The sequence below is a fragment of the Ciconia boyciana genome, chromosome 6 (assembly GCF_034638445.1).
Source record: "Ciconia boyciana chromosome 6, ASM3463844v1, whole genome shotgun sequence".
In the NCBI taxonomy this organism is placed as follows: Eukaryota; Metazoa; Chordata; class Aves; order Ciconiiformes; family Ciconiidae; genus Ciconia; species Ciconia boyciana.
In genome coordinates this window covers 48,588,116-48,604,132 of record NC_132939.1, presented here as the reverse complement: position 1 = coordinate 48,604,132, position 16,017 = coordinate 48,588,116, and the positions used below count along the sequence as shown (strand labels likewise).

At 34.3% G+C, this 16,017-nt stretch overlaps 1 protein-coding gene across 9 annotated transcripts in view; it reads left to right on the top strand.

Moving 5' to 3' along the window:
• The window catches only part of CEP128 (centrosomal protein 128), a 138,455-nt gene extending 131,247 nt beyond the window's left edge, over positions 1-7,208 (top strand). For 4 of the 9 annotated variants that reach the window (XM_072865399.1, XM_072865400.1, XM_072865397.1 and 1 more), the window contains 2 exons: positions 1,317-1,425; positions 6,309-7,204. In XM_072865399.1, the coding sequence (XP_072721500.1) occupies positions 1,317-1,425; positions 6,309-6,415 (216 nt within the window). In that variant the 3' untranslated portion in view covers positions 6,416-7,204. Of the gene's footprint in view, positions 1-1,316; positions 1,426-6,308 lie in introns of all 9 variants that reach the window. The other 5 variants (XM_072865405.1, XM_072865404.1, XM_072865402.1 and 2 more) reach the window with 3 other exon arrangements.
• Positions 7,209-16,017: the final 8,809 nt, after the last annotated feature.

The window sequence follows — 16,017 nt, the reverse complement described above, 5'->3', positions numbered from 1 at the left end:
TATTTTAGGACAGTTTCCCTGCTACGAACAACTGACCATCTAGTCAAACACAGCATACAGATGTAATTGTAAATGAAGCACATGAGAAAAGGCACATTCTGTAAGTTAAAATTTCTGTGAAGAGAAAGCCATTTTGTATTGCAGATGCTGGTAGATGCACCTTGCTTCTTTAAAAGCTCTGTTCTAAGATAGCATTTCTGGAAGCAGAATGAAAAGACAAAAACTTTTTTTATTCTTTAAAAGTTGTTATTGTACATACACTTTACGTATTAAGTCTCTCATCAGCACATAAGGGGATTAAGATGTATAATTCCCATTAGTCTTAATAGGAGTAAATCCCTCCAGTGATGGGACAAAAGCTCATTGTATCTCTAAATTAATGTTGAATTTTGTTTTGTTTTCTGTTTAGTTTTCAAATCTTAGTATCAGCATGAATGATAAATTGCAAGATGTTTTAACAAAATTCCCTGAGGCTGTTTATGATAAGAATTCAGTAGCAAAATTGAGTGGTTTATGAACTGATGTATTTGTGCATTATTATCTCTTCTCATTTCAAGAAACAGAGTAATTTGGATGCCAAGCCAAGCTTTTAATCTTATTTTGGAAGGTATTGCAACTAGGGACTACTTGCTGCAGTGCTAATAAAGATTTACGGAGATTTTTGTTTAAATGGTCTTTTTAAAATTATCTCCTTTTTTTAGCTTATAGACCAAATGACTTTACTCACCAAAAAGCTATGCTGTATGGGTCTAGCCATAAGTAGTAACATTGTACTTCAGACTTTATTTAATGGTTTAACAAAAAAATGGAAAAGCAACTTCAGGTATTTTGATATGAGAAATCAATGAAGTTTGAATTTCCTCAGTGGCAGGGAAAATTGATTGAATTTTTATTCCTACTTACTTGTGGAACTTCAGTGAATTAATGTGGACCATTCATTGATGAGGAATTCATCATTCACTGATGTCTGCCCTGCCACTATGCTTTGTCCTGAACTGTGGATGTGATGTAAACAGGAAAGAGAGCATTTTTACAACTTATTGTAGTGACAAAAACTTGCAATGCTCCCAGTGCTTTTCTCAAGGCAAAGCAGTTTTTTGCAGAGATTTTGTAGTGATTAAATGGGCATGAAATTCCTAAGCAAATTAATTTGAACCTAACTGCAATACTGAGAATTCTGAGAATTCAAATTAGTATTTTCCAGCATGTGTGAAATGACAGCATATACATGTATGTGTGCTACTGTATGTTTTTTGTTAAAGTTTACAGGTGCTTGATATTCACAGATAGAAATTATTTTTATTTGGCTGCCATAGGATGTGAAAATGGATGCTGAAATTTCTAACATAGAAGTGGCTGCTCCCTCTTCTAGTTGGCGAACTCAAAACAGCTTTTTGTCCAGCTCACTGCTCTCAGATTCAGGTTGTAAGTATTGTTTCACAGAAAAAATCTACAAGTAATGTATTTTTCTCTTTTAAAGCTGTTTTACTTGAGACAGTAAGACACTCTACTTTTCAACAAAAAAATGCTAGAGCCATCTTAAGAGTCCTCCTGTGTTTTAGCTTTAGATACTGGATGGATGCCTTTGTTTAGGAAGTACTTCATTACATCCCACTGATAGTTGTTTGGGTTTTTTTAACTGGGACATACAATATACTCTGTTTGTCATCCAAACCTACACCAAAAAAAAAGGCTGCACTTTGATTCTGAATCTCTGCATGAACAGTCATACCTGTGTAAGCTGTGTATCTTTTCAGGGACCAGAGAGACATCCTCAGCCAAGGTTTCTTTCCCAGATCTTTCATTTCTACCAGTTAAGTCTAGTGCTTGTATAGCAGTTTAACAGTGGAAGTTGAATTCACTAATTCTGCTTCTAATTCAATAGTTGTTTTTAACTATTCCTTCTATCCCCTAGTGCGTATACAACTTGTGGTCATGCAAGGTCACAGGATCTCTGATACAGCTAGGAACTGCTCAGTAAAAGACAGGACATATTAGATCTTTATCTGGTACAGGCACACCTTTGCATGAGTGTCAAAACTAACTTAAAAAAAAATTTTTTTAAGGTTTTTTTTGAGCATATCAGCACATGGATATCAGAATACTTTTCTTCAGAAGGATAGCGCCTTCCATTTCTTGTCAATATAACCAGTTTGTGTACTGGGAACCTATTCAGTAAGTTGTATTCTATGTAATGGAAAGTCCTATTTCAGGCTTCATTGCACTTTAAAACCTTCGCATCCTGGAATGAGTGCTGCAGTACATTACTGCTCACCAGTAAGTCCTGAGTTGATCTGATGAGGTTAAAGATAATTGGTTTCTTTTCCTTTCAGAATCTGTGGGTTGTGATTAATATCTTTTTGCAGAGCATACTGAATAACAATAGTGGGAATAAAGCATAAAAGCAAATGCCTCCATCTGATCTGTACTTCAGGAACAGTTTCCCCTGATGGAGAGTTGTTTTTCCATTTTCCCTAACCTCATCCCTGTCAAAGTCTTGCAAGTCAAAGTACAGCTCAGTCTGGTTGGGGTATAGAAAAGAAATAACCAATACCTTGCAGGCATGTTGGACTAGATGACCTCCAGCGGTCCCTTCCAACCTCAACAACTCTGTGATTCCACTGCAAAAACTTGCTGAAATTGAAAGATGCAGCATAAATGTTCCTAAAATATTACAATATCTTTATATTGCTTAATCTGAATGGAACTTGCTAGGATTTTGTTACTTTAGTACTTTTTAATCAATTTTAGACAGTTGTCAGAGAATAGGAGCCATATGATCTGAATACCAATCTGACGAACCAGTTCTGGGTATTTATTCTCTGATTCAGCTGGTTTTTACCAGCACTAAACTTTCTGGAGGTAAAAAAATAAGTGATGAATGAAAGACAGTAGTGATTCAATGTTGATCATTATGAAATATTTGCAAAGTATTCAGCATTTGAGGAAGGCTCCTTTTGAAAGCATGCTCAGGCATGGCTGAGGGACTTTTTTTTTTTTCTTGCTTAAAACTTTTAGGAAGGTATTTTCCACGTAATAAATTAAGCTGATCTTCATATTTTCCAAATCCCAGAATGGTACTGAGAGTGTTTTTAGTTTTGTTCTTTTGCCCAGATGGTAAAGAGCTATTTTTAAAAATAATAATTTTTTTTTAAAAAGCAAAAAACTAAGAAAACAGTGAATGTGTTTCACTTTTTCCTATTTGTTTTTAAGGGAAAGGAACTGGATACAAAAATCTTTAGAGTTTTATTTTCTCACTTGTATTCTATAAAAATCCATTAGTCAAATTTTCTGCAGCTAAAACAGAGAAGTAGGCATAGAATATTTTTCTTGTCCCTGGTTTGACTTGACTGATAGAATGAAGGTGGTGTTCTTTATTTCTCACTTTGCTGATTCTTTCTCACTTTGCTGACTCTCTCCTAAGAGTTAGTGCTATTATATGTTCTTTATGCTTAGTAAGTAAGTATGAGAGCAAGTCAGGTGCCTGTTGAAGATGTCTGATGTCATTTTAGATGTCCTAGAGTATGCTTTTAGCTGTCATTCCAGGAAGGCATAGGTTTCCCATAGGTCTCATCACATCTTTTGCAGCCCTTTTGTGGATGTCTGTGGTAGCTTATGGAACTAAGGTATGTGAAGTACTCTGTAGACTTTGGTTAGTGACTGAATGTTTTACCCTTATGTTGAACCTGATCTCTACCAGTCAAATGTGTATTTTGAAGTTGTTGCTATAGTTCTTGAGGACAGTGAAAATACTGCAGTGGTATTAACATTAAGGAGCTTTTATTGTAATTGCCAGTGAGTGGCAAATGATAAAATCAGCTACTTCAGTCATGTTAGTCACATAAACACCACGAACTTTTAATTTCAGTAATGATATTAATTAGTTATAATTTGAGACTTTGACAGCGAAGTATAATTTGAGGTCTTTTGCTCCCAAACCTCCTGTAGCTTTTAATAAATCTACCTATAAATGTCATCACCTATTTTCTGTGATTAATTTATGTCCTTACTTCTCCAGAAACAGAAGAATTGACTTTTTTTTTCCTTTACCTCGAAGCGGTTTGCAAGCCTTTGTGATTTAATGTTTCCCCACTTCATCTCTCTTAAATTCATGAAACCTTACAGATTATAGAGTCAATAAGTAGTACTAGATGCTCCCTTCCCAATGTGGGTCTCTTATGACTTGCAGAGAGCACCAGGGAGGAGAGCAGACACATTTGGTATAATTTAATTTATCTGCAAAGGGGGATCCTGGGATTTAAGTTTAAAATTGGTTGAAGAAAGAGAGACAAAAAGTATGAAAAAATAAATAAGGGAACAACCATCTGCTTCCATATATATATTTAGTGAAAAGTTGCCAGTGCAGCAGACCATTAAAAGGAAAAGTAATTAACATTAACATTCTGTTTTATGTCTGGTCTTCATGTTTCTGGTATAATTTCTACAATTATAACAGCTTTTCCGTAACAAACTATTTTAAAGATGCTATGGGAATGAGCTTTTATTTCTATACCCATTTTCTTAGAAAGGAAGAAGTTTAACTGAGAAAATAATTTATACAAGGAAGCATTCATTAGACATGGTTTGCAGTCTGTATTATCATCAGACCAAAACAGTTGGTCTAAAAAGTCACTACTAGTTGTTATCTAAAGAATAATCCTCAGAAATTGTTTTTCATGGCCACTGTATTTTTCTTAAATTTTATATTACAAAGGTCCCTAGAGTTACACATGCTTTGCATTAGCTTTGTGAATTGGGTCCTGCCTTTCTCTTTGTACAGTTCATCACTTCAAGGTTTTAACCTGGATGGTTTCCCAGAAGCCATATGGCTTTCAGGCTTTCTATTGTTGTTGGGAATTTATGTTCCAGGGCTTCATAAGCTGTGACTTTACAGAGAAGAAAATAGCCACTAGTTTTCCCAACTTCTGTAGCTGGGATCACAGTCTTCTCTGACCCTTTGGCTCTGGTGATACACAACACTCTTGTGTCAACATGGTATATAGTAGGAATGATATCATGGTTAAATAAAAACAAGTTGTCCTGGATGTTGATATTATTGTCATAACAATTAACTCCTGCAATCTATGCTGATGTCTGTCTTTATCCCTCTATGTATACTTTTTCATAAGTTCTTAAGACTATTTGTATTGACATTTATAAACAAGTAACTTAATTAAAAGTAAAAAGACCTTGTAACATCATGATGCTGTGGGACACCATTCTAGAACAAAACCTTCTAAGGCTGGTCAAGGATAAGAACCTGGAATGACTGGAAACATCATCACTTTGAAAAATGCAAATTGATTTAGCTTAGCAATGGATTTTCTTTATGATTTTTCACTTTGAATACTGACCACAGGAGGTACCACTGAAACAGCATGCAGTAGCATAGTTTTGGACCAATACTGAAAACTGTGCGCTGAAAAATGGTAACTCACTGTTTTACTAATGTCCCAGACACAGTGATTTCATTCCTCTGAAAGTGAAAACATCTCACTCCTCCTAATCAAACTGTGAAGACTTGTTCCCTATTAAATAGCCTTTGGTTATATGCTGCTACAATTTTACTGGACTATTAAAAAATTGTGCTCTGGGTATTTATTGCAAACAATCAGGAAGGACCACTTTTCTTACACGCTTATGATATAAGGAAGGCCATTAGAAGAAGGGTATGTTGTAAGGGATATCCACTTTCTTCCCCTTAATTTCTGCCTTTTGTTAAATAATTGCTAGATGTTTGGATTTTTTTCCTCCAGCACTTTATCATAAGATGTTCTGTCAAATCATATTGTCTAGATTTTGATGCAGTATAATGTATTTGAAAATAAGCATTATATATGCACCCTACTGTGAAGGTATATACACAGCATGGCATCCTATGAACACCTGTTCAGTGTGACTTGTTGACTTTAGTCCATGCTATTGGTAAAGATATTCCTTCGGGAATTTTCTGAGTGGTTTGTTTTGTCTTACTTAAACAAAAATGCTGGAAATTTAAATGGAAAATAAATGTTAGTGGCATTATTGAATTTTTTAAAAAGCAGTTTACATTTCTTCTGTATAAGAAAGCTCTTGGCCATGCGTGTATTATATAGTATTAAAATCTGTTTCTCTAGAAAAATAAGTCAGTTTCTCAATTCATAGCATTATGAATAGCGAATATTTATTAACACCATATTACTTGCTGTGTAAATTATAATATTGTATAATGAAATATGTGTTTCATATAAACGTTGATGGTCAGTCAGCAAAACATATGGGTTTCTCTGAAGATGTTTAGTTACTTTTTTTGTCTGACTTATTTCTAGCACTTATGAAAAGAATGGCTCCTTTTGATACAAGTGCCACCAAGGAAGATTCCATTAATGTTGCTGTCAGTGAAATGAAGCTGCAAGCAGAAAGAGGGAAGCAGTAGAACATTTTACAAAAACACACCAACTTTCTCTGCAGTAAATTCCATTCCACTCTTTTTTGGTTTTGAACAGTAGTAATTCCATCTGCTATAGGAGTGATGCACCCTTAATAATTCAGCTATTGCCAAACACTTAAATGAAAGAGCACCAAGAGTGAGCCCCATGAACTCTTGTAATAATTTATGTAATTTATACACCAAAGGTTTTCTGGGATTATGCTATTCTCTTGTATTTGTTTCTGCAGTCCTCCTAAACGAAATTTATTGTATTCCTGAAATATCATGAAATGAAAGACCTGTGACATTAATCTTTCCTATGAGCTTATTTACCCCTGTACAGGAATTGTTCTGACATTTGTTTTTTTGTAACATTTCATAACATTATTAATAATGAAAAAATATTCAGAAATTACCTCTGTCCTAATATTTATTATAAGAGTCATTGTACAGTGTTGTGCAGACACATTTGTGATTTTAGGTTCTTCAGTTTGTAAGAATCGTTTAAGAAAGAAGTGATAAATATTAAACAAAAACAAATTTCCTCAAAATTAGTGGAAATTCATATAATGATTTCAGGTTCAGCATATATCTGTTATAAGCTGTTTAGAATTATTCTTCTGACCAGAACAGTTTTATCAGATCACCTCTGGTAAGGCACTTAACAGCACCTGAATCTCACCCATCTGTATTAAGCATGTTGAAGGGCACTGCTATGTGGCTGTAAAAATTCTAATAGCAGGGTTTAATGATCATTTATTTATTCTGTTTTGTTCTCTACTAGAAGAGATGTGTCATATTGATTTTAAAATGTTATGGAAATAACAATATTGCACAGTTGTATTTGTTTGGATATCTGTATTCTAAACAAATTGGATACAATTCTGCATTACTGTGGTCTCAAACAGCACATCACAGCAGAATTTTCTGCTGTCAAAAGAAATGCAAGTGTTTCTGATGCTCCTCCTTTTATTCTCCTCTCTAGTGCTTCTGGTTGAATCACTACAAACGTGCTTTAAAAAATTTGCCAAATCTATCACAGTGCTGTAGCAACATGAATACCATTGAAACCATTTTATTTTGTAGGCTTCTTTCATATTTAGGAAGCCTACTTCTTCTCTGAAACACTGTCTTTTTTTAGCACTGTAGGTGTCTCAGACATAATTCGCAGGTCACTGTGCCACCTGAAAACAGGACCTTTTATTTTATTTTTTTTTTTTAATTTTCTGAAGAAGTGTTCTGCAGTCCCAGTGGGTTCTCTGGACAGTGCACTTACTTGACAACCCCCTTCTATTCAGTCTGTTTCAAACAGAACTTCTTGCTGAGAACATCAAAATCAGACAAGGAAATGAGAAAAAAATTGAATTCATTTTCCTTTCATTTGCTGTACACTTAAATTACTTAAAAACACTTAAAATTAAAAAACCTTCTAATTTGGTTAAAAAAGTTTTCCTTACCTTTTGTACGTGTATAATGCTATGCATTGTAGTGCTGGCATTGGCTTTGCAGACTTCTGGTGCATCTGCTCATTCAGAAGGTCAAGAAAGCAAAACAGGCACATCCATCTCTTCTGATCTCAACAGCAATGACAGGGCCAAGACAAAAACATAAACAAATAAACTTCTACTCTGGAGAAGGCAGGACAAATAAAAACCGGTTTGTGTCATGGTCTACAAAGAGTGTGGATGTCATGAAGCAGTGTTTAGCTCAAGCCACAGTTACCATAAACTAAACTTACTTTAAGTGTATCCAACATTTGTAAGTTATTTTTTAAATTAGATCAGAGCACAGCTGGAAATATGTTGTTTAAAATATTTTAGCTGGTTTATCTGGTGAAACGTTAAAAAATTGCAAAATAAAATGTCACCAGCTTCCAGACTTTATGATACCTACAAATTATGGCTAAAAATATAGAAAGGTCATTTTAAAATATATTACAAAACAGTAAATCATGCTCTCAAAACACCTCATGTTGTAATGAGGTCTGATGCATGGATTGCTGATGGATAAATTTATGCCCAACCCACTTTACTGAAGTTGAAATGATTTTTGAGGTAAAGCGCCTGTTGGTAAATGAATGGGGCTTTAAGAGTCTCAGCTGAGAAGTACCACACGGAAAAATAATGTCCTGTCTTTTTCCTAAGGAATTTGTAAAAATCAAGGATATTGATTGCTCTTACCATTTTATGTATTTATACATTTTTTCCTCACTTGTAACTCAGAAATCTGAAGTATGTTTCCTTAAAACAGTATCACTACTGCTTTATAGTGTTAGAAAACTAAGGATAAACCATCTGAACTCCCTCATTATTACATCAAGTATTGATTTTTGTATAATGCAGGACAGAAATGTCTACTAGGTGAATAATTTTGGCTTTAAGACTTTAAATATGCCCTGTGCTTAGTATATTTGGCTTTGGCCATGTGACTGGGTTTTCAGCAGAGTTTTATATCCTTTTTTAAAATTTTCTAAAAGAGCTGGGGGAAAAGAAGGGAAGAAGTCAAACCACAAAAAAAAGAGGAATTTTTAATGAGTAGGCTTACGGACTCCAAAGCCAGGAAATTCTTTCTTAAATTTATCCTCTTGGCATGGCAGTCCAGATAGCATGTAATATTTGTATTTCTTCCACCTTTGATAGAGGTTCGTATTACAAAGTGAATTTTGTTTCCTTTTTACTGAAGGCTAAAGTTCCATTCATGACATTATGTGAAACTGTCCCTTTGTGGTTTAAGAAATAATATTTTTTCCATATTGGCCTAAAATAATATTCCTCTGACCAGTTTCAGTTTTTAAAGTAGAAAAACAGATAATTTTTTAATAAAACATTTTCTATATTTCAGATCTTAAAAATTGCTGTCCCTTCTGGTAATCAGATTTTTAAAATACTTTAACCCTTTAATGACCTCTTCCTCAATTCTTGCCCAAAGCAGTAGTTTTCAATAATCAAAAAATGTGGTATCACACCTAAAAATGGTGGTTTCTTTCTTTGTTCTGTTCACTATTTGGTAACTTTGCATTCAGGCAACTTTGTATGTATGTACTAAGTATGTACAGATTTAACAAGCTAATATCAGGCATCCATGTTTTTTTAATGCTGCCTGATATACAGTGGTTCAATATTGTGCTTTCAGAAATGCACTGGCCCTTTATTTCAGCATCAAATAATTGTCACTTGAATAACCTTTAAATTTTATGCCCTTCAGTTCCTTAATGTTTTACAGCAGACTTAAGAGTACTTATTTTTAATTACTTTTGAGATGGTATTTACTAAATATTCAAAATAATTTATTTTAATTATGTAATTATGTCATCCTAAGAAGAAACATCAAAATAAAAATAAAACTTAGTCCAGGATAAAAAATAAAATTTTACAGTATAAAACAAAGCAATTTTCTTACATTTACTTCTCAAATTTTTGATGGAAGCCAGTCTTCAGTGATGGTGAAAGTACTCCTTGGATATTCAAACCTCAGCCACATTTTTACTAACTATCCCACCAAAGTAAATAAAGAAGATCTATGAAAATTCCTTAGAACAAAGAAAATACTATTCTAAAATCCACTTTTGAATTAAGGAATCTGCATATCAGTTCATCTCAGGCTTACAAGGCATAGTCTCTGCACTGTGTAGCACTGAATGGATTTTTCATGAATGAAAGTGCCAATATTACCCTGAAAGTAAACAAGTACATATTTTTGTAACACTGATACCATTTTTATGGCTAAAAATTAGTAGTATGAAGCCTGAACACATTCTCATATCTACAACATGCAGAAGAATTTATTCATAAATTTATGTGGGACTGCTTGTTACCGTCAAATTTTACCATGGCTCTGTTAAACTCTTCATGTTCAAAGTGTGTTAGTAATATATTTATCTCTCTCTACGCCCTGTCTTCACCTCACAGAAGTAATTGATACTGAAATTAATGTGAGCTGCAGGCCAATATCTGGGGATGCAGCCTTGTCAAAAATGGATGTGCAGGAAGACATCACACAAATTCCTGTGTTTTTAATCTAACTGTAGAATTTAGAAGCAGATGTAGAGGAAAACTAGCAGTAGAAGGAATGGAAAGCAGCTCACAATTAAATTAAAATATCAGAACACTTTTATTCTTGGTGTCTTAATTTAAAAACTGCTTTAGAGCTAGTATTTACATCTAAATAAAAGTGATCCCTAAATAAGATTCCATCTCTGATAATTTTTTTTTTTTACATACTAAAATACTTTCTACTCTAGCACAGCTCATCTCAACTCCTTACTGTAAGCATGTCTAGGCTGTTGTGAGTATGAACTGTTTTGCTTTTCTATATAAAGAACTAAATTAGATTTTAAATCTGAAGAACATTTTAGTGCTGTATACAGAAGTACAGCAGAGCAGAATCTGATAACCTCGGTCTTTCAAAAATCTGTAAACTAATGCCTCTGGGAATGTTGACAACACAAATGAAAAAAATTGCTGTGGTTAAAATACAGCAACATCCAGCATTTATCATTTTTGCTAACAACAATAGCTCTCATGTTTCTGAAGCTAAAGTTGCACATCTTCCATTTCTCAGGCTGTAAGAAAGAGATTTTGTTTTCTCTTGCCTTAATAGTGGCAAAATCTGTAATATCATGAGCCTTGAGAAAATATGCAGTGATGATATTTTTAAAATTTCTAGTCATTTTATTTAGGGTACCTACTTGGTGCTATTTGGAACTAAGTATTTTTGGAACCTGATTGTTAACATATTTTCATTAAAGTATTACATTTAAATACAAGAACTGGATAAAGATATCTCTTTTAGGATAATTCTGCCATCTTTGTTTAGGGACATGGCTCCTTAATAGGTGTTTTGCTTGAGTAAGTACAGCAATTGTTCCTGAGTTGTCTGTTATTTTCATCTGTCTTCAGACCAGAGTTGTTTTGGTTTTAGACTGCTTTTCTCATCTGCCATCTACAGTGCACTAGTATGTCAGAAGACATACCATCATTTCTTCACTTACCCCATGTTAATAATTTTGGTAGTTGATATGCCCAGGGAATGACATTAATTTTGAAGGCAGTTGTTTCTTATAATCTCTTTTCATATGAATTCTGCCACTCTTATTTGTTTACTAAAATAAAACCTACTTGGTAAACTGACTAACATCAGATTGCATGCTGCCTAATTTTAAAGATTATCCCGCAGGCAAAAGTAAATGTGTCTTACTATGTTTGTCTAGATTTTCTAAATGCTACCATTCATTCTATCAATTTGTAGAGGACAATAGTAAAGGATAGACTTTGCTGCAATAACCCTGAAATATTATTGGTTCCAGGCAGAAAAAGAGGCTACAACTAATTTAGGAGATCTGCCTAAGTGCTTAGTCTGGAACCTAAAAAACCTCATATTACAAAGTATATTTCTTCAGTGTGTCAATATCAAATTGCCCTCAGTAGAAACAGTTGCTGGTATCTAAAATATTTCTGAGAAGCAATACGAAATTTGCTAAAGATTATCATAGAATCATAGAATTGTTTAGGTTGGAGAAGAACTTTAAGATCATCAAGTCCAACTGATCACACAGTATAATTCTGCAAATGTGGATTTCTGGGTCACTCACACTGCTAAACAAGCATTGAACTGGGAAGCCAGCCCAATTTATGTTCTGGCATTAGGCTCTTCACAGAAACCAGCAATGACCCAGTTTTGTACTTAGTGTGGAAAACGATGAAGATGAGCTGTGTTTTACTGCTGGCCAAGAGAACAGTCTGCATCTGTGGCATAAGCTATTTTGTGTACGGAGCTCAATGAGAGCACCATTTTTAATGAGGCTTTCACTGCTGGGTGCAGCACTGACAACACAATCTCATCCAAACAGCTGCAACCATGAAGACTTCATGTAGCTGGTAGAATTTTTGTTATATGTTTTGACTAACAGAATGTCAATAAGTCCATCAGAAACCATGGAGTTGTTTGTTTTGTCTTCACTGGAGAGGTCTCCAGTGCTGTCATAAAGCTAGAAAATGCAGAAACCCTAGTCAGTGTGAGCTACATCAGTGGTGAGGCTCACTAGCCACGCAGTGTGAATCTGTTAGCGTGTTGTCCATTGATTGATTAGAGGTCTGTCAATTAAGAAAAGACTAATCAACAAAGTTTAAAAAAAGTGGGACAAATTATTCTTATTTGATAGATAAAAAATCTCTGAAAATGGAAAAATCAAGTATCAAAGTCACAAAATGCTTCATTTTTCCAGAATGCAAGTAATTTCTTAAACTTCACTAGAGTGACAGCCTTTTATAGACTATCTTTGAAGCCCCTGAATATATTAATCAACAGACATCCATCCCACTTCATGTCATCTCTTATTGTGAGCGACTTGCCGGCTTTGATTTGGACTAAATTATGTCCCATACTTTGGGAAATTCTGTTATGTGCACTGTGCACTGAATCTCAGACTTGAAATAATTCCATTGGCAATAATTGATGTGCTACGTATGGAGTGCTGGCTGGTACAATGTATTTTAACAAACAGATCAGATGTTCAAATTTCAGCCTTGGTATTACATTATCAGAAGAAAGTGACAAATAGATAAACATTTAGACTGTACGTAAGAGTGTATTCAGTGTATTACTGTGGTTTTGAAGGTGAATCACTTTTGAAGCTGAAATTTCTATATGTGCTTATTAGTAAATGCTGATTTTTTAAATTTTTTCTTTCCTTGGAGAGTGCGAGAAAAAAATATGTTAGTCACTTTTGAGTTCTGGAACGTGTTTTGTCATTTTATGCTGCCAGTTTCTGTTTAATGTGGGGATAACTAAAAAAGCACCTAATTCTGATTACAAGCTAATTGCCATTACAAGCACTCCTAATTAAGTTAGTTGATGCATAAGTCATTTGCCTCCAGATATTTTGTTTTCATTTAATTTGAATAAAATACAGTGTTTTTTACATTTAGTATTCTAAAACTGGAACAAAATTAATCTTGTGATCTAGCATTTATGTTGGGAAATTCTAAAACTGAGATTGCCCAAGTGTCTTTTATACATGTGACACTGAGCATATTACATCACATTTCCCAGTCAACTATTGCCACTGCAGTACACTGTAAAGTGACCTTAAAGAATCTGCAGAATTTCAACAAATTACAGGGATGCAGGATGTCTCTGTACTGTTGTGAAGTCAGGAAGGTCAGTTTAATACCTCTAAACCTTGTTGTATCTGTTAATGTAATGGAGATAGGCATAGTGGAATGAAATTCCTCAACATGCAATTATTTCCTGACATAAAGTCCTTGAAAGACCTTTGCCAGTAGTTAAGCAAGGAGTCCAGCTCCTGGTTTAATATAAAAGGCTCCCTGACCACATTCCCATATAAGCTCAACTCGCAGCAGGGTATTAGGGACATCTGTGTGAAAAAATGTGTATCTGTCTTTTCTTTGTTAAATTTTCATCTTATTTATCCTTTCTGATGAGTTTGATTCTCTGTGTACCTATAAACATGCTGCTACTTTTCATTCCTGTAAAATGCACCAGAGAAGGCAGCACGTTGAAGCTGACATTGCTGTAGTAACCATAACTATTGCAGTTTCCTTCAAACTTGATTTCTGAAATGTAAAGGTGTGTTCAGACTTTGAATAGCTATGTAGATGTCATGTGTAGTCCTGTTCACATAATTACATATCTTTCTATAGACATAGACATGCATAAACATGTTCATACACTGTAAAACTTTACTAGTCAGAAACAAAATTAATCCTTTGTACTTGGAAATCCTGACTACACTAAACCTAGCAGAGGCCTTGTCTCTAATATCAGTGGAGTTACGGTTTCAGGCTGAGTTTGAGAAAAGGGGGGAAGAAATATTTTCTCAACCTAATTTTCATTGCATTTTGGAGGCCTGCAAGTCTATAATATGTGCTGGTCTGGTGAGCAATAAGTACTTACTGAAAAATCCATGATCTTGTAAAAATAATTTCATAGCAAACTGTAAACTTTTGGAATAATTTGGTACTATCTCATTTTTCTATTTTAGATTTTTTTTCAAAATCTGAGAAATGGGATTTTGAGTTAATTTGGTCTCTTGTATAAGTACTTTTATTTTTCAAGAAGACTAAAACAAATGTAGTTATATAATGAAAACCACTGTACTTCTAAATGGCATCAATACCAGCTTATGAAATTTGCAAAATTTGGAAATATTACAGCTCTTTGTTCCACTCTAATGTGGGCTACTACAGCTTTTTCAAAATAATGAAACCTTCTCAAAGGAGAGATAGTTCATCTATTAAGGTGTATCAATTGTATTTCACACTCATTGCTTTTTGTTTCACATCAGTTTTCCAACAAAATCTAGTAATTCATTAAGTACCTAAAATGGGAATTTTCATATGTGTAGGCAAAATCTAATTGTACCTTACATCTAAATACCAACACTTTTTTTTTTTTTTGAACAAAAGACTTGCAAAATAAAACCAGTTTTGACTATTTGTTAGACATTCTCTAATAAATCTTTTTTTTATCCTATGATACTTTTGTTCTGAGATAGCTTCCCAAGGTATCTGCATTCCAGTTTTTCCATTATCTGCCATCTTCAGGGGGGGAAAAAGCAACTTAGCTGTCTTGAGAATTACGTAATGAATTAAAAAAATATAGAATCATAGAATCATTTAGGTTGGAAAAGACCCTTAAGATCATCAACTCCAACCAAACTACTGCTTGACCAACCAAACTATTACTTTCTGTGAATCGCATGGATGCACATAAAACTAATTCTACAATTTGCATTTTTTTCGGAACACCTCTTGCAGGTTTAGGAACAAAGCATTGTAGAAGTATAAAAGGAGAAGCTTGTTACCATGTTATTCCGAAGCGCAGGTCCTCATCTACCTGTGAAGTTTGTGGTACTCAGTTACATGCATGAGGTCTGACTCATGTGTCACACCAGCACACCACTTTTATTGTTGTGTGGCTGCATTGACTTCAGAATCATGCCTGTGCCTGATTTATACCACTATGAAGCCAGAATCAAATCTCGTGTATAAAGCATAAGTACCAATCAGAATACTAAGTGCTGAGGTCATGTCAAGTGATTACAGTACAAAGTATATGAAAGCTGTCTATCGTGCTATAAGTATGTTGCCACAAAGAGAGAGCTTGACAAAGAGTCTGCAGGCATGTTTAAGTTTGATTAAGGCTCTACCTGGAAAGTTCATATGTTAATTTAATGTCAACATTTGTACCTACTTTCTGCAATCTGAATATAAAATGTTAGCCAATGAGGCAGTAAGAAAAATATCAAACTTCATTACTTTTTGCTGACTTGGGACTTACTCCAAGCTGTTCCTGAAAGCAAGGTTGCAAGTGTTTATTGCATCTCAGGAGACAGTTAGTACCTTTGCAGGATCAAAGTTGCTAGCTGTACTCGTAATGTAAAATGTAACATGAAATGTTGTCATTTTTGTAAGCTAACAAAATAAATTATTTTTCCAAGCAGTGCATAGCATCTGTATTCGTTTGCCGAATGCTGCCAAACTTTTGTAAAGACCTGTTTTATGTAGTTGATCTTTTTTGTTTTGTGTGACATATAGATGTGTGATGTGGATTTATGTTGTCCAATTTTGTTTTTTAACTTGCCTCTA